This window comes from Mustelus asterias, chromosome 28 (assembly GCF_964213995.1).
Source record: "Mustelus asterias chromosome 28, sMusAst1.hap1.1, whole genome shotgun sequence".
Taxonomy (NCBI): domain Eukaryota; kingdom Metazoa; phylum Chordata; class Chondrichthyes; order Carcharhiniformes; family Triakidae; genus Mustelus; species Mustelus asterias.
Window position 1 is genome coordinate 14,253,889 of NC_135828.1, and position 24,544 is coordinate 14,278,432.

General features: G+C 41.4%; 1 protein-coding gene across 3 annotated transcripts in view; it reads right to left on the minus strand.

Annotated features, from left to right (window-relative positions):
• Positions 1-24,544, minus strand: part of lrmda (leucine rich melanocyte differentiation associated) — a 957,716-nt gene that overhangs the window by 63,490 nt on the left and 869,682 nt on the right. For 2 of the 3 annotated variants that reach the window (XM_078199565.1, XM_078199564.1), the window contains exon 6: positions 14,936-15,023. In XM_078199565.1, coding sequence (XP_078055691.1) covers positions 14,936-15,023 — 88 coding nt within the window. Of the gene's footprint in view, positions 1-14,935; positions 15,027-24,544 lie in introns of all 3 variants that reach the window. The other variant, XM_078199563.1, reaches the window with a different exon arrangement.

The window sequence follows — 24,544 nt, forward strand, 5'->3', positions numbered from 1 at the left end:
CAGGTGCTTAGTGAGACCCCACCCTCCCCACACCCCAGTGTAGCTTTCAAGTGGCAACTTACCTCCTTGCTCCTTTCGGTGCTCAGTCTGCCAGGTCCCTGCTTTTCAAGACCTGTGCCAATTCACGCCCATGTTACTTCCGGCTGGAGGGGCGGGAGCATCTCAAGTGGCCGTTGAATTAGCCTCCAAGTACACTAATAAGATCCTAAGGAGGTTATTTGAACATTAATATGTTTCCTGTAAGCTCCGGCCGGGAACACAATTGGGGCCGGCTGTGTATCTGGGAGAATCGCAACAGGTTACAGTTTAAAGTTTATTTATTATTAGCACAAGTAGCCTTACATTAACACGACAATGAAATGACTGTGAAAATTCCCGAGTCTCCACATTCCGGCGCCTGTTCGGGTACACTGAGGGAGAATTTAGCATGGCCAATGTACCTAACCTGCACGTCTTTCGGACTGTGGGAGGAAACCAGAGCACCCGCAGGAAACCCACGCAGATACGGGGTGAACATGCAGACTCCACACAGATAGTGACCAAAGCCGGAATCAAACCCGAGTTCCTGGTGCTGTGAGGCAACAGCGCTAACCACTGTGCCACCCGTTTGGCACCCGGTGCAAAACCCATTTTTCAACCAACTCCTGATTCTCCGGGTCATGGTGGTACACACCGGGAGCCAGCGGGCCAGGAGAATCCCTGCTCAGTTGGCAATTTTACTTTCAAAATGGGCACTATTACTGAATATCCCAACAGAGCATTAAAGTCAATGTGAAAGAAGCAAAGCTCTGATATACCTCAACAGGAACATTCTGTATGATGTTAGAATGGATAGAACAACATGCTTTAAATTGACGAGATTGAACCATTTTCTTCTTGGTGTCAGGGAAGAAAAACAATAGACACAGTTATCTCGAGATAGTTTAGTTCTGCGGGGAGGTAAATAGCTAGCTGTCATTTGTGGTGCTACACCCTGATCAAAAAGTAATCAGTGCCAGTTTGTTTGGAAGGTTCTGTGTTTTGTTCAAGTTCAAGGCAAGCAAATGTGCCATTTCACATTACTCTAGGAATAATTTAATTTGTAGACACATGTCGGTAGTAAATGACACAGCTAATAGCCAGGAGACTACAGCTAACACCTGACCCACTTGAGTAAGTTGACACAATGAACTTTAAAGAAAAATAAATAGGCTTCCTTCTCACAACCACAGGGTATCCCATTGCACATTTTAACCCAAATGAAGGACTTTTGAAGTATACTTGCTGTTTATAACGTGGGAAGCACATCAGCCAATTGGCACACAGCAAGTGCCCCAAAAACAAACAAACAATGAATCTGTTTTTGGGATGTTTCAGGGATAAATACCTGAAAACTGTCCTGCTCTGAAGATTATATGGATTGGTTCACATGGCACAAATGCCTGATGATCAAATTAGAATAAGGTAATCTTTTAATCAGTACTGATAGCAAGGAAACAATTTTATGGTGGAGAGCAAAAAGATATAAAAACTGAAACAAAAACAGAGTGCTGGAAAAACCCAGCAGGTCTAGCAGCATCGGTAGGGAACATTTAAGTCCATGTGACTCATCTTCAGAACTAATGAGAGGGGAAATGTGTTGGATTATATACCATATAAGAGGGGGTGGAATAGACTAGAAGTCAGCAATTAGCGGGAGCTGGGAAGGATTGCAACTAAAATGTAGCAGGACTTAAGAACAACTAACAGATGGCATGCAACAGAAAGCTTGGGGTCATGCATGTGGATCACTGGGTGATCGCTTTGTAGAACACCTTTGCTTACCCTGCAAGCGTGACCCCAACCTCCCTGGGCTTGCCATTTCTGCTCAGCATCTTGTGTTCATGCTGACCTGTCCGTCCTTGGTCTGCTGCAAAGCTCCAGTGAAGCCAACGCAAACCGGAGGAGCACACCTCATCTTCTAATTAAGCACATTACAGCTCTCAGGACTCAACATTAAATTCAACAACTTCAGACTGTGACCTTTCTCCTCCATCTTTATTTTTTTGGATATCTGTTGTTGTTTTGGATGCCAGCATCTGCAATATTTTGCCTTTATTTTAGATTGACTCTCAAACAGTGCAAAATAGATACCCAAAAATGGGAACAACTTGGTCAAGATAAGAAACAGGGGGACAAAATTCTATTCCAATTCCTACTATTAGGCCTGTCCCATCACTGATGCCAGCAGAGCAAACATCAACTGAAAAATCAGGATCCCAACCTAGTGTATCAAGAACCTACTCATTCACAGATAAAAATCATTCTCATTAGTTATGATGGGACTTACTGCAGGAACTGGGGTGCTATATTCTGGCTGTCTTCCTTGAAATCAAAGGATGAACAAAAAAGCCTCAACTTGTCAAAATAACTAACATACGGATTGCTTGACTAAGAATAAAGAACTTCTTTGCTTTGGTCAGAGAAATCTGGCTTTGGATGTCTCAGAAAGTTCTGTAAGATCTGACAGGATTTTCCTGTAGAGATTTTAGATCTCTTTTTTGATAGCTTGTTGCCATGTTAGAAAAGGAGGCCTTTACCATATAGCATTTCATTGCAAAGAACTTCGAAAGATTCAGCACTCTTTCATTCCTTTGAAACAGTTGATGAAGTCAGTCATATACTGGGCTTCTAATTCTTTTCATGGGTTTTTCTGCTTTTCTGCAATTATCTTGCAAGTAAATTTGACTGAATTTTGCTCTGAGTGACACAGTCTGATGTTATGATATTTATCACCTCACCAAATGTATAGGAGAACTTAATGGTGCTTAAGGCTGTGGTAAAAGTATAGTTGTTAGACCTGTGACACACTATCCCATTCACATTTTGTATAAGTTAGCAGACTTCAGGTCAATGGAAATGCCAGTGTTATATAAAGTGCCTTTCTGCAGTAAGCACAAGTTAAAATTGTTAAGAGAAAGATTGAATTTTAACAGTCGCATCAAATTAATATCAGGTGATCAGTTACATATGTGGTATCAAACCAAAATATACCAATGGATGAAAATGTTTTTGAAATGTGCTTTTCGACTACTCCCACCAGTGTACAACACTCGAACCTTAATATGACAAGGGAAGCTATAGTCTGGTCTATTTGACCAAACATGTTCACCTATATCAAAATAAGGAATGTATTAAAAAGATATTGACATTTAAAGCCTATATAGACTGATCCTCAATAGTTACTTCTTAAAAATTCATTCCATATCTAGGACCTTTCTAGTGGCATTCTGGCTGATATATCTTGCTATCTGACTGGTGACATTTCATTGACTGAATTGATGTGTTCAAGAAATGACTTTCATTATAAGCAACCTCATAGCCTTGATCAAATTCCATCCAGCAGGGTGAATGTTAGTTGCCATTATTACATTTTTCTTTCTTAATCTCAACTGTGACACAAATTATTTTTGCTTATTCTGATGGCTTGACATACTATTAATATGATCAGGGGATGTTACCCATTGTAATGATCGAGGTTAAACGCAAATTGCTTATGCATTCTGATACTTTTCAGACCAGAGCAGCTTCAAAACAAAAAATAAACTGACTGAACTGTCAGTTATTTTGCAGATCTACTGTACTTCTCTATTTTGTTTAACCAACTGCAAAACAACCAGAGCTTTATGTTACTGAACTCACTTGAGAATTGTGTTCAAAATGGCTATGGTCTCGGCAGAAAGTTTATTTCAGGGCTCATTGAATAATAAATTATTTGGTTGCCAGATTTATACGGTGCTGTTCCATGGTCTTTTGTATGCTGACATACTGGTATCCAGGCAGCAGTGCAGTGACACGTAACTACACTAGCTTCCTTAGTTGTTGAAAAGAGATTTGGGTCAAACAACTATTCATGTTATTCACTTTATAAGCTCACCTGTATATTGATATCACCCTAGGAAACCTGTAACCAGAGACACAAGGAGCATATCAATAAAATTATCGAAGGGAGGGTACAGGGAGGTTGTACAGGACAGCCAGAATGTGGCACCAAAAAGAACCTTGTGAATAAACAGAACTGAAGACGTAATTAACAACTTGAAGCATTTGGTCATTTGAGTAAACATTTTACTGTCTTAGAATCTTACATTTAAAAAATGAAAGACCAGATTATGTATACATATTGGTTACATTTTCTTCCATGCACCAGGTAGTAATTCTACTGCTAAAATTGACAGGCTGGATATACCGGTAGGTTGGTCGCATCAATTTAGTCAGCAAGGGCACAAGCAAAATGGATGCATTGACCCCAACCATTTGAAATTGGCATGGGGATTTGGTCCTTGAATTTAAATAATCTCAGACCAGGTACCCTCCCAATGGGATAGTGATAGAGATGCAGATGGAGACAGAAAAGCCATAAGCAGCAGTTGCTCTCAGATGCTCCAAAAAAGTAAAAGTTTGTTTTCAATACTATTCATATAACATTAATCCTAATGTGCGGACATAAATGGGAATTCTCTGAGGAGTTGAAAATTCTGATCAGAAATTTCCTGCTGACTGGGACCCTGTGCAAATGTTTCCAACTCTTAGCTAGAGTCACCAATTTGGGATAGGTATGCAATTATTCAATATTAGTTATCTAGGAAATGTTAGACAATTTCAAACCTGGGCTAACAACTGGATAACTCCACAACAGACCTCTCCAATCACCACACCTTTCCTGCCACCACCATTCCCGCCCCAACCCCACACTCCCTGATCACCTCCCCGACAACCTGACTCCATTGATCACCAACTGACCTGTTCATCCATCTAGCCCACCTACCCATTCACTCACTCGCTCATTTAATTATTCATTCACAAACACATACTCATTCATTAAAAGACTGGACCTTCAAATACCAGAAAATGGCAGCTACTGTCATATGATGGGGGCTTGCCCTTTCTTTTCCTGACTCTACTGCCCCCTCAACCACCCCCCACTCTCCTCGGTTAAATGCAGGTGTGTTGTCTGGTTCTACGATACTGGAAAGGCAAAATCATTTGTCATAATCCCCATTATCTCATCGCTTAAGAATCTTTAACACAGCAATTATGTCATCTTTCAAAATTCCTCCAGTCTGTCTATTCCCACTTTGACGTCTGGATTATTGTTACTAAATTGCTATTTCTGTTTGTGATCACATAATTTAGCATTGTTGGTCTAGATGGCTCCATTGCCCGCTGGATAAACTCAATTTTATTTTATTTTGTAATTGAGGATCCGAATAATGCAGCATCAAATGATAAAGAGAGACCAACTAGATTTATTATTGTTTTAAATAATTTTGCATTCAACAGCTTCACCTTTGCTCACACTTTCCATCCTGCAGATGGATTTATTCTTCTGTCTCACTCAAACAGATTGTGTTTACTTAAAACATATTCAAACTAATACATCATGCTATATTATTTGGACATCATGACGTTCAAAGATGTGTGGGTTAGATTGGTTGGCCATGCTAAATTGACCCTAGTGTGGGGGATTAGCAGGGTAAATATGTAGGGGATAGGGCCTGGGTAGGATTATTGTCGGTGCAGGCTCGATGGGCTGAATGGCTTCCTTCTGCATGGTAGGGATTCAATGATTCTATTGTTATGGTATTTTCCTATCTTCAAAGCAAATAGAAACGTAGAAAATAGGAGTAGGCCGTTCGGCCCCTCGAGCCTGGTCCGCAATTCTATCCTAACACCGTATGCACACGTTCTCTCCACATCCCTCAAAACCTTCAGAGTTGAGAAATCATTCTTAAATATATTCAGTGACTTGGGCTCCACAGCCTTCTGTGGTAGAGAATTCCACAAGTTCACCAACTTCCGAGTGAATAAACTTCTCCTCACCTCAGTCCTGAATGGCCTTTCCTCAGATTCTTACTCCTTGTTCTATACCCCCCTGTTAGAGGAACCAACATCCCTGCATCCAGTCAGTCTGGCCATGTCAGAATTTTATACATTTTAATTAGATCCCCTCTCATTCTTCTAAACTCAAGTGAATAGAGCCTCAGTCAACCTAATCTCGCCTGATATAACATCCTGCCATTCCAGAAATTAGTCTGGGGAACCTTTGCTGTACTCCCTCTAAAGCAAGTATATCTTTTCTTAGGTAAGAAAACCAAAACTGCGTGCAATACTCCAGGTGGCCTGGGCCTCGGCTCCTCCCACTGCAACTGGATCCTGAACTTCCTAATCCACAGACCGCAATCAGTGAGGATAGGCAACAACACCACCTCCACGATCAATCTCAACACCGGTGCCCTACACAGCTGTGTCCTCAGCCCCCTACTATACTTCTTATACACCTATGACTGTTGCCAAATTCCCCTCCAACTCGATTTTCAAGTTTGGTGATGACACCACTGTAGTGGGTTGGGTCTCAAACAATGATGAGACAGAGTACAGGAATGAGATAGAGAATCTGGTGAACTGGTATGACAACAATAATCTCTCCCTCAGTGTCAACAAAACAAAAGGAGATTGTCATCGACTTCAGGAAGCATAGAAGAGAACATGCCCCTGTCTACAGGGACGAAGTAAAAAGGGTCGAGAGCTTCATGTTTTTAGGTGTCCAGATCACCAACAACCTGTCCTGGTCCCCCCATGCTGACACTATAGTTAAGAAAGCCCACCAACGTCTCTACTTTCTCAGAAGACTAAGGAAATTTGGCATGTCAGCTACTCTGCTTCATCTTTAGGCTATCTCGCAGTTCATCAATGTGACCACCAATAGTCTGTGCCGGGGAGCTGAGAGCGAAGTCCACAACTTCACTCACAATGGCAGGCATCATCTCGATATCTATGGTGTTACTGAAGTGTAGGCCCACTCACTGCAACTGTGAAACTGCGACTGCAAACTGATCCCCATCCCTGGCCATCTCCAACTGCCTCAATCAAACCAGGATTTTCCTGACCAAAATTTAACCAGGATATTTTAGAGTCATAGTCATAGATTCACAGAGGTTTATAGCATGGCAACAACTTATCCGTGCCGTCCAGTTTTCACCACAAAGCTAGTTCCATTTTCCCACATTTGGCCCATATCCCTCTATACCTATCTTACCCATGTAAGAACATAGCACAGATTATACACATCTGGATCAAATGATTATGCATCAGGATAAAATGAAAGGATTAAAAGATGAGTAGTGCTCGAGCTCACAAAAATATAGCCCTTCCGGCACTTACATCACGTGCCCCCCTCTCCTCCCCCCCAATCAGATAGTTTTAATAGTTATTTATCCAAGGGGTAATTTTATTTACTATAATTGTAATTCCTGCAGCAGCCAATCTGACTAGAATACATCAAATTACAATTTGGGGGGAATGTGTTAACAGAAACAAAATATTCCTTTTTTTTACGAGTGACTATACGGGGTATGATCAAGTGAGCAATGCCAGAGGGAATAAAAAACACGAATTTTAGTTATCACCTTAACAAATTGCAACAGAGATTGTTATCACAACTGGGTATACAGCATAAATATTCCACCGCAATCAAGTAAGTGAGATCTTGAGAACTAATGCTATTAAAGTACAGGCTGGCCACTGCGAACCAGGTGTGAATGAACCTGACACGTGAGAGATGAACAACTAGAAAAATCCATTAACCTACAAACTAACATAGGTTCAATTTCACAAGCTCAAATAACATGAATCTAGAATCAATAAAGCAGCAGGTATCAGTGCCTCTGAGTTTCTTCCACTTTTTGTTTTGTGGATAAGTATTAATTTTCAGATGTGAGGTCAGCTAATAAAAGATACGCAAAAAAGAGCGCTAAAGGATTATTTGTGATCTCAGAAAAAAGGACCATTTTCCTTTCTGGGAAAAGGTGCAATTAAAAGATGAACACTGGTTAGGAGTCCATTGAAAATAACAGGAAAGGTTTCATGAGCAAGTTTCAAAGCAGGTCGCAAGGAATAAAAGTTACACACACCCAGATGTCATTGCAAACACAAAGCTTTGCAATTTGCCTTTGACTTTCAGAAATCTGAACATGCCATCTCAATCAACAAGAGGCAAATTCACCAGAAAACACAAGAAATATATGTGAATTTAAAAATGTGTATATATATTGGATCTTCTCACACAGCGACCCGGGTTCAATTCCCGGCTTGGGTGCTCTGGTTTCCTCCTACAGTCTGAAAGGCGTGCTGGTTCAGTGCATTGGCCGTGCTAAATTCTCCCTCAGTGTACCCGAACAGGCACCAGAGTATGGCGACTGGGGGATTTTCACAGTAACTTCATTGCAGTGTTAATGTAAACCTACTTGTGACACTAATAAATAAACTTTAAACTTCAACTTTAAACTTTAAAAAACTTTAAACTTTTCTTGCATCTAGCAATTAATAAACTCACTATTTTTAACTCAAGAAAGCCTGGTTAAATTGGCTTATTTTAAAACATAACTATTGGATCTGGGAAAAGGCTCTCTGCGAAAAGGGATCCTTTTTAGGTTCAACCTTGTTGCAACCAACAGTGGGGGTCAAATAAAGACATGGTGCCAGTTTTTCCCTCCTCACCCAGGTTGTAACAGTTTGGGGTATCCCAGCTAGACGGTGACAAATTGAGGCATCGCACCTGGATCAACAACTTTGGAGAAACTCACCTGGGGTGGATCCCAACACTTTCCTTAATTAATCCTCATTTGCCCAAGCAGCCATTCATTTTGTTCTGAAGTATTGCGTCTTAACAATACTCTTTCCCTATGGAAGACTTTGCTATTCCCTTTGATGTTAGCTGCCAGTTTCTTTTCATACTATTTTTTTGCTTCCCCTCTGAACCTTCTAAGTTCAGCCTTGATTTATTATCCAGCGTGATTAAGTGCACTTTTCTTCTTCATCTTAATTGTTTTCTTTTTTGAGATCCAGGGAGTCCTAGATTTGTTTTTTGTATCTTTTACCTTTGAGGGAATATACTTGACTCTGCCCAAACTATCTATTCTTTAAAGGCTGCCCATTATTCAGTTACTATTTTGCCTGCCAACCTTGATTTTAATTTATCATGCTAGATCCATTCTTACTCTACTGAAGCTGGTCGTTCTTTATTCTTACTCTGGATTGTTCCTTGTCCTTTTCCATAGCCATCCTAAATGTTATGATACAATTATCCTAAATATTGTCTTACTGACACTTGATCCACTTGGCCCACTTCATTCCCAAACACCCGGTCTAGCACTGTCTCCTTTCTCATTTGACTGGAAACATACAGCTACAGAAAAATTCCCAGAACACACTCTAAGAACTCTTGCCCTGGCCGATCATGCACATTCCTGAGGAGCAGGGGAATTGGCCCATTGGAAATTGAGAGTTCCTTGGCAATTCCCAGGGAGGTCAGTGCTTCGGGGCTTCCTTGGCGTGGCCCTTGAAAAATCTGGGCCATTTTTTCGTTATGGGATGGTAAGCCTACAAGACAAGTAAAATCATTCCACTTCTCAGGTTGCAATGGCTGATTTACAAATTTTTAAAAGCAGGGCTTACAACATAGAGACAAAAAAGTTGTCTCAACCCAGAATTCATGAAAACATGACAACTGAGTACAACAAAAGACTAAGTTTGCTTGTGGAGACCAGTAGGAAAGTGTAAAAAAAATGTCAAATTTGTTTACACTATACAATTTGCATTTAGACTATTTTCCGATAAACAAAAATGAGCGTTAATTATTTTAAGTTAATTAGTCCGATTAAAAACTATGTTAAAACAGAAAGCTTTAACAACAGAAAGCAAGTGCTGTAACTAATTAAATGAGACATTATAATGAAAAATGTTCACAGTTGATCCAGCTTGTTCTATTATCCAGGGTCTGAATTTAGGAGCGGAATGTTACAATTTCGCACCTTTTTGCTACCTCAAACCCCCAGCTATCGATTGGATCAGGAATTGATTCACTACGCTTTTGAATGCATCTATTGATGCCATTATGTGAGCTTTATTAGGTCACTACGGATAAACTAACAGCAATATTGGAGTGTTTTAAAATCCTGTAATTTAATCTCAGGAGCTTGGTGGCATAAATTGTGAAAGAACACATCAAACCATTTATGAACTGATAAGAATCCCAAAATTCTACTGCAGTATAGTAATATGCTCCAGCAAATTTCTTGTTTTATACACTGGTCTGTTTTGGTATTTGGTTATGGCTCTCTGCAGTCTGTCAATATCCACCATAACAGTGTTCCGAAGACAACAGTGGTCGTTTTTGTCATGTGGCATGACAACTGAGTACAACAAAAGACTAAGTACGTGTTGCAATAGAAAGGTCAGTGACACAAAGGCATCTTCCAGTATTACTGGCTATATAAAACAGCATTTTGAGCCTCCAAAAGCTTTACGGACAATCAACGTCCAAACAATTTGATTAAAGTGAATCACTGCGGATGCTGGAACCTGAAACAAAAACAGAAAATGCTGGAAAATTTCAGCAGGTCTGACAGCGTCTGTGGAGAGAAAAGAGAGGCAATGTTTTGAATCTAGATGACTCTTCATCAGAGTTTATAGCTGGCTTCATCAAGCTTCAACTAATGCACCAGTTTTCTTTTCCCAAAACTGAGGTCCTCACAATATCTTCCTCCAACCAGCATCACAAATATTTTAGAGAAACAACCCTTAGAGACTTCAATATACTTGTACTAGAACACATCAAGTGGGCAGACAGAGTGAATGTTATTAAATCTCCTTCTGTAGTATTATATTTACAATTGATGCTTGCCAAATGCTGCCATTCAATTTTATTGTAAACAAAGGAGTCTAGCATTTTGAAAAACATTTAGGTGACCTGAGCAGCAAATGGCTTTATTTTATGACTGATGCTAAAAGGTTGTAGCAAACTACGTTTGCAGTCCCAAGGATACAGATTAATGGAAAACATTCAGATGAAAAAAGGATATGACATGCACTGGATTCACCACATAAAAACAGTGGCTACAAGAGCAGATCAGAGACAAGGAATACTGCGGCAAGTAACTCACCTCCTGACTCCCCAAAGCCTATCCACCATCTACAAGGCACAAGTCAGGAGTGCGATGAAATACTCCCCACTTGCCTGGATGGGTGCAGCTCCAACAACACTCAAGAAGCTTGACACCATCCAGGACAAAGCAGCCCACTTGATTGGCACCACATCTACAAACATCCACTCCCTCCACCATTGACATTCAGTAGCAGTGTGTATTATCTACAAGATGCGCTGCAGTAATTCACCAAAGGTCCTTAGACAGCACCTTGCAAACCCACGACCACTTCCATCTTGAAGGACATGGGCAGCAGATACATGGGAACACCACCACCTGCAAGTTCCCCTCCAAGCCACTTACCATCCTGACTTGGAAATATATCACCGTTCCTTCGCAGTCGCTGGGTCAAAATCCTGGAATTCCCTCCCTAACGGTATTGTAGGTAAACCCACAGAACATGGACTGCAGCGACTCAAGAAGGCAGCTCACCACCACCTTCTCAAGGGCAGCTAGGGATGGGCAATAAATGCTGGCCAGCCAGCGACGCCCATGCCCCATGAATGATTAAAAAAAAACTTTGTTTAAAAATAATCAAATAATTATAAACAAACGCTGTCCTAGTTAACTGGAAAAAATAGTTACGAGTCATATTACAGACATTTGCGTCTCTTCATACTGCTACATTAACAGGACCTTTAGACTCTGTTGTGCAGTTATTAACTCACTAGCATTTCAGAGATGTGGGGTTGCTGGCATTGGACTGGGGAAGGCACAGTAACCTGGTGTTCTGAGACTACTTAAAGTCCAACAGGTTTATTTGATAGCACGAGCTTTTGGAATGTTGCCCCTTCATCACTTACCTGATGAAGGGGCAACTCTCCGAAGGCTCGTGCTACCAAATAAACCTGTTGGACTTTAACCTGGTGTTGTGAGACTACTTACTAGTATTTCAGAACTCAGTTTCTTTCCATCCAGGGGGGTACATCTCCAAATGTCGATCTTTGGGGAGTGCACTTACAAACAAAAGGTGACTTGCTGAAACAAATCTAAACTTAAGAGATAAAAGTTTGGATGTTTTGTGGACCCATTTCTAGATCCACTATTGGCACTCTGTTGACCTAATTACAGAAGCAATTGGAGAAGCACCCACATTATCAGGAATGGATAAGTGGCACACAAGTCCACGTTTGAACCTTGCCCGCTGGGGAGTTTGAGCAGCAAGTGCCCAATATACTGTGTAAAGGCAGCCTGCACCCCGAAACACGCGTGTGCAGTTTGAAGGAAATTTAGGAGAAGGATTGCTGAGGAACAGACTCCTCTTCCCAGAACGTCGCAGGAATCTATCATGCCAAGCTACTTGACAGCAGGAAACACAACTTGGAGGACACACCAATATCAGGAATAATGCTCCCATGTTGTGCCCTCTCTCAAGCATGCTTGATCCTTTACCACCCTCTGACCTGTTTTTATTGGTTCCAGAAAGTCAGCATGTCCAAAATACTGGTCAAAGATGAAATACAAGTCTGCAGCCAAACCCTCCAGGCCCAGAGCTGCTTGAGGCCATGCACTGTGGCTACCTCAAGTGTCTTTAGTGGATGATCAGCAACCTTCCACCTCCCAGATTCCAATGACAAGGGAGTCATTATGTAGGAGCCCTAAAATTGGGAAATGAGCATCAATAGACTCAAACAGATGAGGCTTTTTTTGCATTGGCTTCATACTTTTAGATTTACGAAAAGACCCAGGGGGTCTTAGAATCATAGAATCCTTACAGTGTAGAAAGAGACCATTCGGCCCATTGAGCCTGCACTGACCACAATCCCACCCAGGTCTTGTCCCCATCACCCCACTATTCACACTACTAATTTCCCTGGAGACTAAGGGGCAATTCACCATGGCCAATCAACCTAACCTGCACATCTTTAGAGTGTGGGAGGAAACCGGAGCACCCGGACGGAACTCATGCAGACACGGGGAGAATGCACACATACACGCACGCACGCACGCACGCACACACACACACACATGGCTGGAATTGAACCTGGGTCCCTGGCGCTGTGAGGGGAGGCAGCAATGCTAACCACCGTGCCATTGAAGGGTATTACAATGGATGGAAGGAGTCAGTCAAATAGTGGGACTGTTAGTCTTGTAGACCATGAGTAGGGTATGCTTAGAAGAGCGTGAATAGCATTAGATGACCTGGAAACCCTCTGGAATTCCCTTTGCTTCTATCCACGTTTTCACACTCCATTCCACGTTTGTTACCTTACAGTTCTATCAGCTGGGAGCAAAGCTTGGCCTGGTCTTTCCAGTCATTCCATCCCATTCTTCTTAAACTTCATACTTATGTGGCCGCTGCAAGGCTGAGGTCTTCTAAATGACCTAGTTATCTAGTATGTAGCAAACCAAAGATAGGGGAGTCTAAAACTAGAGGGCATAGGTTTAAGGTGAGAGGGGAGAGATACAAAAGGGTCTAGAGGGGCAATTTTTTCACACAGAGGGTGGTGAGTGTCTGGAACAAGCTGCCAGAGGTAGTAGTAGAGGCGGGTACAATTTTGTCTTTTAAAAAGTGTTTAGACAGTTACATGGGTAAGATGGGTATAGAGGGGTATGGGCCAAACGCGGGCTATTGGGACTAGCTTAGGGATTTTTTTAAAAAGGGCAGCATGGACAAGTTGGGCTGAAGGGCCTGTTTCCATGTTGCAAATCTCTACGACTCTTTGACCGACAAGATTAATTCAATACCAAATGTACCAATTGACTGGATCAATCCCTGATGCCTACAGTTTGCTGACTGACTGCTCAGATTTGAATGTGGCTCTCATATTGGCACCAACTAGCAGAACCTGGTGCCCTGACAGCAGTTATGAACCAGTTATCATGAAGATACTACTATCGCCAAGGATTCAGCCTTCCCTCTTTCGTTTGGATTAAAGATGGGGTTGAGAGGAGGGGTGATATGGGGAGATGCGTGAAGACATAGATGAGCTGAACATTGAAGGAGTGAACTTTCACAGCTGCAGGAACAGCTGTACTTGTCCTGGTATTTGGCTCCAATTCCTGCTGCAACAGATGATAGAAGACAGTCTCCCAATACACCGTTCCCCTGTTATGTTGCGTTAAGATGTGCAGTTCTGGAAGACTCCTCATTGGCCCTTGCCTCCTTTGTGACTTTATGGACAGAATTTAATTGTATGCGTGCGTGTCCCACCGTGAAATTGCATCTGGGTCAGGCCACACAGAATCCCGGAGCTAAGATTGGCCTTACAATTTTTTTGCCCCCACCCTAGAGGGGAGCATAGCATTCTGGCCCTATAGTTATTGATTAGTGAGTCGACACTGCACGATTTAACAGTTTCAGCTACACGATTCCATAAATGAAGCACATACGATTACATTTTAAAGCCATCGACGTGTTTGAGATGGGGCAATGGCAAAACAATCCAGAACAGCCTTGGTAATGTGTTTGAACACAAACAGAGTTATATAAATCTTCAGAACATCCATTATTCACAATAACTATTGCAGAGAAAAGCATCTTACACAATCTCAATTACAATTGATAAATAATTTCAATTTAAAAAACGTCACACACCTTTACGGCACAGAAAATATTGCTATTAGTCAAGTATTTCAGTGTTAATGACTATATTATACTCTTCACAGTGAGACTGTATGCATCAAAATTAATCATGACAAATTAGCTATAGACAATAGAAGGTCATTGCCAATTAAAACTAATAAGAGAATTGACGTATAGATTACTCCAAGTCAGTCGTAGCAATACATCTACAAATGCAACAGCTCCAGAAATACAGAGCTATAAGAGTGGAAACATTAGCAACGGAAAAAATTACAGATAATTTTGTAGCAAAGAAAACTACTTTGTCTTTATTTTAACTAAGTCATTCTCCTCTTATATCAAGTTAACTGTTCTTGTTTAGATTTCATCTTTGAAAGGCACTAGTTGTTGCCATATCTGTTCTTACCTTTGTGATTAGTGCCATCCCGGCTTCCTTGAGGTAATGGGGTATATTGCTGAAAGCCTGATGAATTGGAGCCAAAGTCACGGGAGGCCTGCTTGGAAAAAGTTATACCGATATAAAGCCTGAAGGTGGCAAAGGTAGCAAGACTAAGCAGTACCATAGATTGCAGATTCAAACAAAGGCAGGTGAAAGACCTTGAAATAGTTGACCAACTTTGCAAGATTTTAGGAAGCCACCCAAAAGTTAGCACTACATGGGTTAGATCAGCTCCTCTTGATCTAGATCCCATTATGTTTTTAACTGTAGCTTAAGTTACAATATAATTGTTCTTCTATCTCTTGATCTCTGTTATGAATAGAAGGTTTTATAAAATTATTTTGGGCTGTCTCTTTATTTCAAGAGAAAATGGAGGAATGAAGGCAGCCATGTAATTTGCTGAGTTCTGCCTGACAACAATGTGGCTTCATTACCATGGGGACAGGGAGGTTCAGGTCAGAGGCTATTTATGACTAGACTAGTAATCCACAGACCCAGGGTAACTCAGGTTTGAATCCCATCATGATTAATGCTGAAATTTAAATTCAATTTAATAAAATTTGGAATTAAAAATTGAACGATGACAATAAAACCATTGCCAATTGGCATTAAAAAAAACCTTCTGGTTCATTAGTGTCCTTTAGGGATGGAAATCTGCCACCCTTACCTGGTCTGGCCTACATGTGACTCCAGATCCATAGTAGTGTGGTTGACACTTAAATGCCCTCGCAAGCAACTCAGTTCAGGTGCAATTAGGGATGGGCAATAAATGCTGGCCCAGCCAGTGATGCCCACATCCCACGAATGAATAGACTTTTATTAAAATGTACTTGGTGTATTTCACACCTGAAAATAAAGGCAACTGCAACTAGGTTGACATTTGGGCTGGAATTCTCCTGGCGCACCCATCATGAGAATTGTAGCGGGCGGGGGGGGGGGGTGGGATGGACCATGCAAAGGTCCATTGACCTCAGGCGGGATTCTCTGGTTTTGAGGCGAGTGCAGCCTGAGAATTCTGCCCTTGATCTCTGAGTTTTTGGGCAGAAAGAGAAAGAGAGAGAGGTGTGAGGGTTTCAAAGTCTACAGCTGGTGTGGCCAGCAGAACGGAGAAAGCTGAGAGTTCTCAGCAAGCTATCAGGCAGAATTGGGGGAGGACAGTCGCTGGCCAAAGAGATGCATCTCATGGCCATTAAAGAATCCGAAGTCAAGGAGAAATTGCCAGAATGGGCTTTACTGTCGGTAATTGGTTTGGAAATTTGCCAAAAATGTGGCATGAGGTTATTGGTCGAGTTAAAATATTAATAAAGATAATCATTTCTGCAGTTTCAAGTATTCGTTGCCTATTATGTAATGTTTGGTCAATGCTGCTTTTAGTTTGTTTGTTAAAAGTCTTAAAACTTGAAATCTTGTGCGGTTCCTTTAAATCGGTTTGTAAAAGTTATCAGTCTCCATGGGGATCGTAATGCCTCCCATTTCCTTTTCTCAAACTCACCTCTTTCCAATAAGCTTATAATGCCAGCTAAGTTTGAATCACCATCTTTGTGAAATGCCGCCTTGCTGGAGGGACATACTGATTTCCAGTTCAAAGATTAATTATTTAAAAAGCTCATCTCTCACTTTTCAATGGTTTCATGCACAGCACACAAAGCAGCACTAAACTGGATGAAAATTAAATTTCCGATACTGTGGGAAATACCCATATCACTTCTGAGAGACCAGAAAATTTGGTTTTAATGCATGTTGTTTCATGTGCTAGTGCAACCAGGGACAAGAAAACCAGAAATTAAATTGTTTAATTTCATCCCCAGAAAGAAAATAAACCTTTTCACTTCAAGCAAAATGACTTGCCAATGAGGAGAGTTATTCAAAGTTACATTTGATTTTTAAAATATTCATATGTTCAAAGAATGGGAGCCTGTGGAGTGGAACACCAGCACTGGAGGGAAGTCTTTAAAAGAAAGAGTGGAAGACTTGCACTGGATGGAGAAGTGTAAAAGACTACCATGAGAGAAAAAGGCAAGATCTGCACTGTGGAGGAGGACAAGACTAGCACTGCAAATGGACAGGGCAAAATAGCACTGGAAGGAGGAGTGTGCAAGACTAGCACTGCAAATGGAGGGGACAAGGCAGCACTGGAGGGAGGAAAGTGGTGGACTTGGACTGGGAAGAGAGTTTGATGGATTAGCTCTGAAGACAGGAGAAAGAATGGCACTGAAAAGAAGAGTGTGGAAAACTAGTAGTGGAGGGAAGACATGGGAGATTATTACTGGAGAAAGGAAAGTCAAATTAAGGACAGATTAGGGCATCAGGCCAGGAGCATGTTAGAGTGCGTCCTAGGGTGATCTGCAGTGCCGTAACCGTCAAATAGTATTCTAAATTCATCAACTTAAGTGCAAGTATATAGTCTATGATCTATACAAGCTACATTTCAAAATGATATAGTATCAATACTACATCTCTTAATATTACTAATAATCAGTGACATTTCTATGAGTTGGGTCACAGAATCTCGTCACAGGTTTTCATAAGCCATGGGTTTATAATCGAAGCTACTCTCAAAGTGCCAATTTCTGGACACTGTGTCAGCTTTTGAAGTTGTTAGCCAGCTTCTGCAGTTTTCTAAACTGACACACAAGATTTTATGAAGCACCCTGCAATCCTTTTGTTTACATTACGGTGCCACATAAGCTAAATTTTTGAATCCATTTCTGTTGTGTTTCATGTCAAACAATGCCTTTCCACATATGTGTCATTCATCTCAGCAAGTTTATTAATTTCTGGAAAAATACTTAATCAGATTGAAGTGATAATTCAATCTGTTAAATTCAAGAATTAATTAAATTCCTATTTTGATCACACTTATTTAAATGAGTTTTGAAGTATGCAATTCATAGAATCCCGACAGTGCAGGAGGCCATTCGGCCCATTGAGTCTGCACTGACCACAATCCCACCCAGGCCCTATCCTCACAACCCGACCTATTAACCCTACTAATCTCCTGACACTAAGGGGCAATTTAGCATGGCCAATCAACCTAACCCCGCACATCTTTGGACTGTGGGAGGAAACCGGAGCACCCAGAGGAAACCCACGCAGACACGAGGAGAATGTGCAAACTCCACATAGACAGTGACCCAAGCCGGGAATCGAACCCAGGTCCCTGGTGTGTGAGGCAGCAGTGCTGAACGCTGTGCCACCATGCCGGAAGAGTAGTTCCAGTCTCAGTCTGACTATCATTTGCACTCACACTTGTCTCAGAAGTGAATTTACTAACCTTAGCCAAATTGCCTAGAGGGGAGGTTATCCCACATTACTGCAACATGCCAAGTGTGGTGTTGACTAGGTAAACACTGCTAATAGCAACCACGGAGATATTTGTAGGGGAGATTATTAAAGATGCCACACATCACACATTCTCCTCAGGAGTTGAACACCAATATTTGGGAAAGGAGATGAGATGTATAAAAACTGGACTTGGCCATTCAGTCCCTGGAATCTGTGAGGGAACAGTAACTTGAGTTAGGGATTATTAAATTATTTTTAAAAGGGTAGTTTGACTGGTATGAATACACAAGTACATTAGAGATTTGACTGGTATGAATACACAAGTACATTAGAGAGCCAACACAATAACTCACTCAACAACAACTTGCATTTATACAACTTAAAAACAGCAAAAATGTCCAAAGGTGCACCACAGGAGCATTATTAGACAATATTTGATGAAGTCACATTAAAAAATATTAGAATAGTTCTTGATAAGCTTGGTCAAAACTGAGGTGCAACAATTAGTAAAGTAAAAGTAAAGTTAAAAATAAAGTTTATTTATAGTGTAACAAGTAGGCTTACGTTAGCTCTGCAATGAAGTTACTGTGAAATTCCCCTAGTCGCCACACTCCATCTTCTGTTTGGGTACACTGAGGGAGAATTTAGCATGGCCAATGCACCTAACCAGCACGTCTTTCGGACTGTGGGAGGAAACCAGAGCACCCGGAGGAAACCCACACAGACACAGGGAAAACATGCAAACTCCATATAGACGGTGACCAAGCCGGGAATCGAACCCGGGTCCCTGGCGCTGAGAGGCAGCAGTGCTAAACACAGTGCCACCCTTTAATGAGTTAGTGAATTAGTGAGGTGAGGAGATTTAGGGAGGATATTCCAGTATCCCTATCCAGCTGCCATATGTTGAAACCCTAGTTTACAACCAAAGGACATTGTCTAAGGTACCTGCCATAGTATACTGAGGGAAACTGTCTAAAACCCCTCATGTGATACCCTCGTCATGGAATGTATATTGCAAATATCACGTTAGTGAAGTTGCATTGAGGCACATGCTATTGGCTATATGGAATGAAATGAACTCTATTGCACTTTGGGTAATGCCCAATTTGAACTGCAATGAAATGCAATTTTGAAAAAGAATAAATGTATACTTTGGGCAAAAAAACGGTTTACAATCTTCTGGATCATGTGTTTGCAAAGCAGGTCTGGATAGAGCTGCAGTGGATTTTGTTAAGGTGCATCCCAAACAGCTCTGTAATGTCAGACTGTGCTCTATGAACTGTAGCCAGGGATTCACACCAAGGTAAGCATTAACTGATCAAGTCGGTGAAAGACGCTTTAAACCTACTGGACTTCCAGTGCAAAGAGCCAATGTTGCAGCTTGGCACTTTCCAAGGTGTAGGACTACATGCTGAGGGATGCACCAAAGCTTAAGGGCAGCTGAGTTTGCCGTTGTCATTTCTGTTCAATGCCAGGTGGTCTATCCGGTTTCATTCCGTTTCGTGGTTTGAACCAACTGCATGGCTTGCTTCGCTATTTCAGACTGTATTACTGTGGATCTGGAGTCACATATAGGCCAGACTAGGTCTGGGCAGCAGATTTCCTTCTCTTAAGGGCAATCGTGAACCAGATGGTTCTTTACAACAATTGACTTGAATTATTGAATTTGCTGTGGTGAGATTTGAACCATCTGCCATGATGGGATTCGAACCCAAGCCACCAAAGCCTTACCCTGGTTCTCAAAATTATTTGTGCATTGACAATACCGCTACCCCACTACCATTGTTGTCTATGGAATAAAGTATCAGGTGCTGCATAGAACAGGCAGCCAACTTGATACTCTTTTTTTTACCACTGCCTGCGATGAACTTCTTAGTCAATTTAACTTGTCAATATTTTAGATTGTCATGGTTTATTGACTCTTGTAGCTCACAAGCCTTTTGTCAAACTAGAAGACTCATGCTGACTTTTCTCCCCCAATGATATTATTTGCAGCAATTGTTGCATCATTACTCTTAAAATGATTTAATTCAAAATTGCTTCAATTGGAACTTATTTTCTCCACATAAATACATAACTTTTGTTATATTTATTGTATTATTTGGATTGCCAGTTCCATTTTATTTGGAGAAATAATCACGAATAACAAGTAAAACTGAAGTATAAGCTGTTTATTCATTATCTAAATCATGAGGGATGGGATGGAGTCAGCAAGAAAGGTAATCTTTCAGCTTGGAAATTGGAATTTGAGGACTATGTTCCCTGACTTGAACAATAACCTACACTCCACATCAAGTGTATGCAAGACAGCCTGATTGACTGAGTTACTGTAGGACATTTTTTGTACTTTCTATACTTTATGCTGTGAATTCTTTTTATGCGTGTTTTATATGAACTCCTGGTAGATGAAGAGTTAATTCTAAATATACACTTAGGATTTTTGATCTGTGTGACTGGAGTAAAATTGAACATCATAATGTGATTTGATAGTGTGGGAAGGAGAAGAAAAGTAGGACAGATGTCCAAAACTATGTTACCAATTGTGATCAAGGATATGCTTTGAAATGTATTGGCCAATGGACTTTTGAGGCATAACTAAATGAGTGTAAGGGTTATTAAGTTTGTAAATGTTTGTTCAGGAAAAAGTCAACGATGGACTGTTTAGATGTTGAAGATATCCTGTTCAGTTTATGACCATGAGACATTTGTCTGTGACTAATTAAATCATAAGGACAAAGCACAATGGCAACATCAGCACACAGCAAGACCTTTGGCTGCAAAGGATAAAATAACTCACTTGAAGAGGTTCAAGAATACAAGAAAACACAGGGAGATAAAACTGAAGAGGTATCTCAAGCTGTCCATGTCCATAGCATGGTTGGAAGCAAGAATTATCTAGATTAATTTACTGACTGTCTTTGTCTGTTAAGTACAAATTTTGTTGTTTGATAAGTTGTCCTGATATCTCTCCATTAAGGGTTTCCTTGTCCAAAATGTATAGCCGGGTCTTGAAACCTCTTATATTGCACAAGCTTGGTGTCGACAATGTTGTCTACATGAAACCAGATGAGATGACACAGGCTCTGTAAGGCTAATTACACCTATTACTGGCATGGAAAGACCACTGAAGACTGCCATGAGCAGTCAACCAAGTCACCAATAGCAATCTTGGAGCACCTCATCTCCCTGTGGCTGCCAGTGTGTCTACACTCCAACTCGGTTTGTCAGCACCTTAAACAAAGACTATTTCTACGACTCCATAGGTGACATTCTGAGTAACATCCAAAATAGTGACAAACTTCATCCTGCATGACTTCAACACGTGTGTTGGAGCAGAAATGGAATTCATGACTAATATGCCTCTGTTGCATTGAGGTGGGAAATATTTTTCATAATGGACCACGGCTTCTTGAGCTTTGTGCCCCGAATACATTCTTTCAGTAAGTCTAACAACACCAGGTTAAAGTCCAACAGGTTTATTTGGTAGCAAAAGCCACTAGCTCTAGTGGACTAGTGGACATACATTCTTCCCAGACAGACGTCACCAGAGGGTATCAGGGCAAAACCCAAGGTCTGGACATTTGCAGCAATTAGTCTTGGTCATTATAAAAGGGTACAAGCTGCACAGCATTCTCCTGTACCTACTACAATGCAGAGTGCGATACTAACCAACCTCTTGTCAGCAGCAGAGTGAAGGTACAACCCTGAAAGTTTTGCAGCTCCAAACAAGACAGCCCTACTACACATCAACATCCCTTGCACAAGCAAAGATGCCAAATGCCCGCAACTCACACTAGAACAATTGCTACCCACCAAATATTTACCAGGAAGCATTGAATGCTGGTAACGATGAAGCTCGGAGGTCACTAAGCTCAATCATCTACGAAGCAGCAGAGGAATAATTTCATAAAGGCAAAACACACTGTGGTGAACCATAGATGGATACCACTATGGGTACTTGTACATATGTTACTCTTGTTACTGTTGGGGTTAGGGTTTGGGTGTTCCACCTGTTATTATTGTTTATGTGGTACACTCCGTTCGGCTCCGCCTTCTTACAGGGGTATAAAGGTCACTGCAACTTCCTAGCAGTCTTTAGTCTGGGATAATATTGTTAAGTAGTGTGCTCCTATTTGTCATGAATAAAAGCCTTTATTCCCGGGTACATTCTAGCCTCCCGTGTGAATTAATCGCGCATCACACACCAGCAAAATTCTGTGGATGCTGGAAATCTGAAATAAAATCAGAACATGCTGGAAAAACTCAGCCGGTCTTGAGGCATCTGTGAAACAGAAACAAAGTTAATGTTTAACTCTGTTTCCTTCATCATAGATGCTGCCAGCCCTGCTGAGGTTTTCAGCATTTGTTGCTTTTATTTCTGGTTTGAGGCCTACACAGCTGAGATGGTATCGATCACTGATGTTAAAAAAAACAATGTCCACATGATGCACAGCATAAGCCCAATAGCTGAAACATTGCATGACCTGAATAGCCAAGACAACCATACAAAAAAAGGAGATATTGCACAAAAAAACACATCAAATTTACGTCAAAAAATCCAAACTATCCCTGACAATGGAAATCTATGAGCTGTGTACAAAGGATCAAAAGGATGTTTGGCCCTGCCATTACTGAAGTTGCTCCCCTGAAGTCGGCAGATGGTGAAGTGCGCGCTGACAAAAGAAATGTCTCACTGGGCTGAACGCTACCGTGAGCTGTGCTCCTGCGAGTCAGACATCTCCCAGTCCATGCTTGACGCTCTCCCTCAGCTTTCTGTCATGGATGAGTTGGATGAAGAGCCTTCTTCACTTGAGTTCGAGAAGGCCATAGACCACTGAGTGAACAGAATGGCACCTGGCAAGAATGGGATCCCAGCTGACCTGCTCCAACACGGAAAGACCCATCTATCGCTACACGCTTATGACCTTTTCCTTACCTGCTGAAAGGTTGGTTTCATTCCACACGAGAAGCTGGATGCCAAAATCATCACACATACAGAAGCAAAGGTGACAGAGGATACTGCAACAACTACAGGGGTATCTTTTTCCTTTGCAACACAGGAAAAGCCTTTGCTAGGATCATAAGACTACTAGTGCACCAAGTGTACCAGGAACACAGTGTGGTTTCTGTCCACCTACTGTGGACATGTTCCTCTCCATACACCAGCAACAACTGTAGGGGGCAGAGTTTACCCCCTTACCTTACTTTTGTAGATTTTACGAAGGTATTCAACCCACGTATTCAGCATAGCGGGGGAGTCTACAGGATTTTGGGAAAAAAATTGGCTGTCCAACAAAGCTCTTCAATCTCATCTGTTCTTTCTATGACAACATGCAGTATACTGCACTGTTCGATGACTCCGCGTCCCTGCAAAAAACAGGGAGATATTGTGCAAAGAAACACATCAAATTTATATCAAAATATCCACATCGTCCCTGACAATGGAAATCTATGAGCTGTGTACAAAGAGATCAAAAGGATGCTTGGCCCTGCCATCACCAATTTTGCTCCCCTGAAGTCGGCAGATGGTGAAGTGCACGCTGACAAAAGAAATATCGCACTGGGTTGAACGCTACCGTGAGCTGTGCTCCTGTGACATCAGTTGAAGATCTGAGTGCTCCTGTCATTCCATGACAGTTTTGGAGTGAAGAATACAATGAAACATGACTCTGTCCTAACCGCCACTTCTCCATGATCCTGATCTTTGCCTTCCCTGCCAATCGGAAAGGGGAGTTCACTTGCATACTAGGTCAGATGGCAAGTTCTACAATCTGTTGAGACTGAAAGCGAAGGCAAAAACACATTCTGGCCTAATTAGAGAACTCTATGCTGAAGATGTTGTGCTAGTCACCCACACGGCAACTCAGCTACAAAGCCTCCTCACTGTCTCTCCCATGTTTGTCACTTGTTCTCTTGTACTTTAAATGTCAAGAAAACCGTGCTCAGGGATCAAGGTCTTGCACCTCTGCTACTAATCACACTAAGTAACACCCCACTGGATGTGGTCAGCAAAATCTGCTATCTAAGGTCCCAAGCAGGCAGTGACATAGTGGTACTGTCACTGGACTAGTCATTCCAGAGACCTAGTGTAATGCTTTTTGGGATCCTGATTTGAATCCCACCACGCAGATGGTTAAATTTGAATTTAATTAAAATCTGGAATTTAAAGTCTAATCATGACCATGAAACTATTGTCGAATGTTGTAAAAACCCATCTGGTTCACTAATATCCTTCAGGGAAGGAAATCTGGTCTGGCCTACACGGGACCACAGTAATGTGGTTGACTCTTA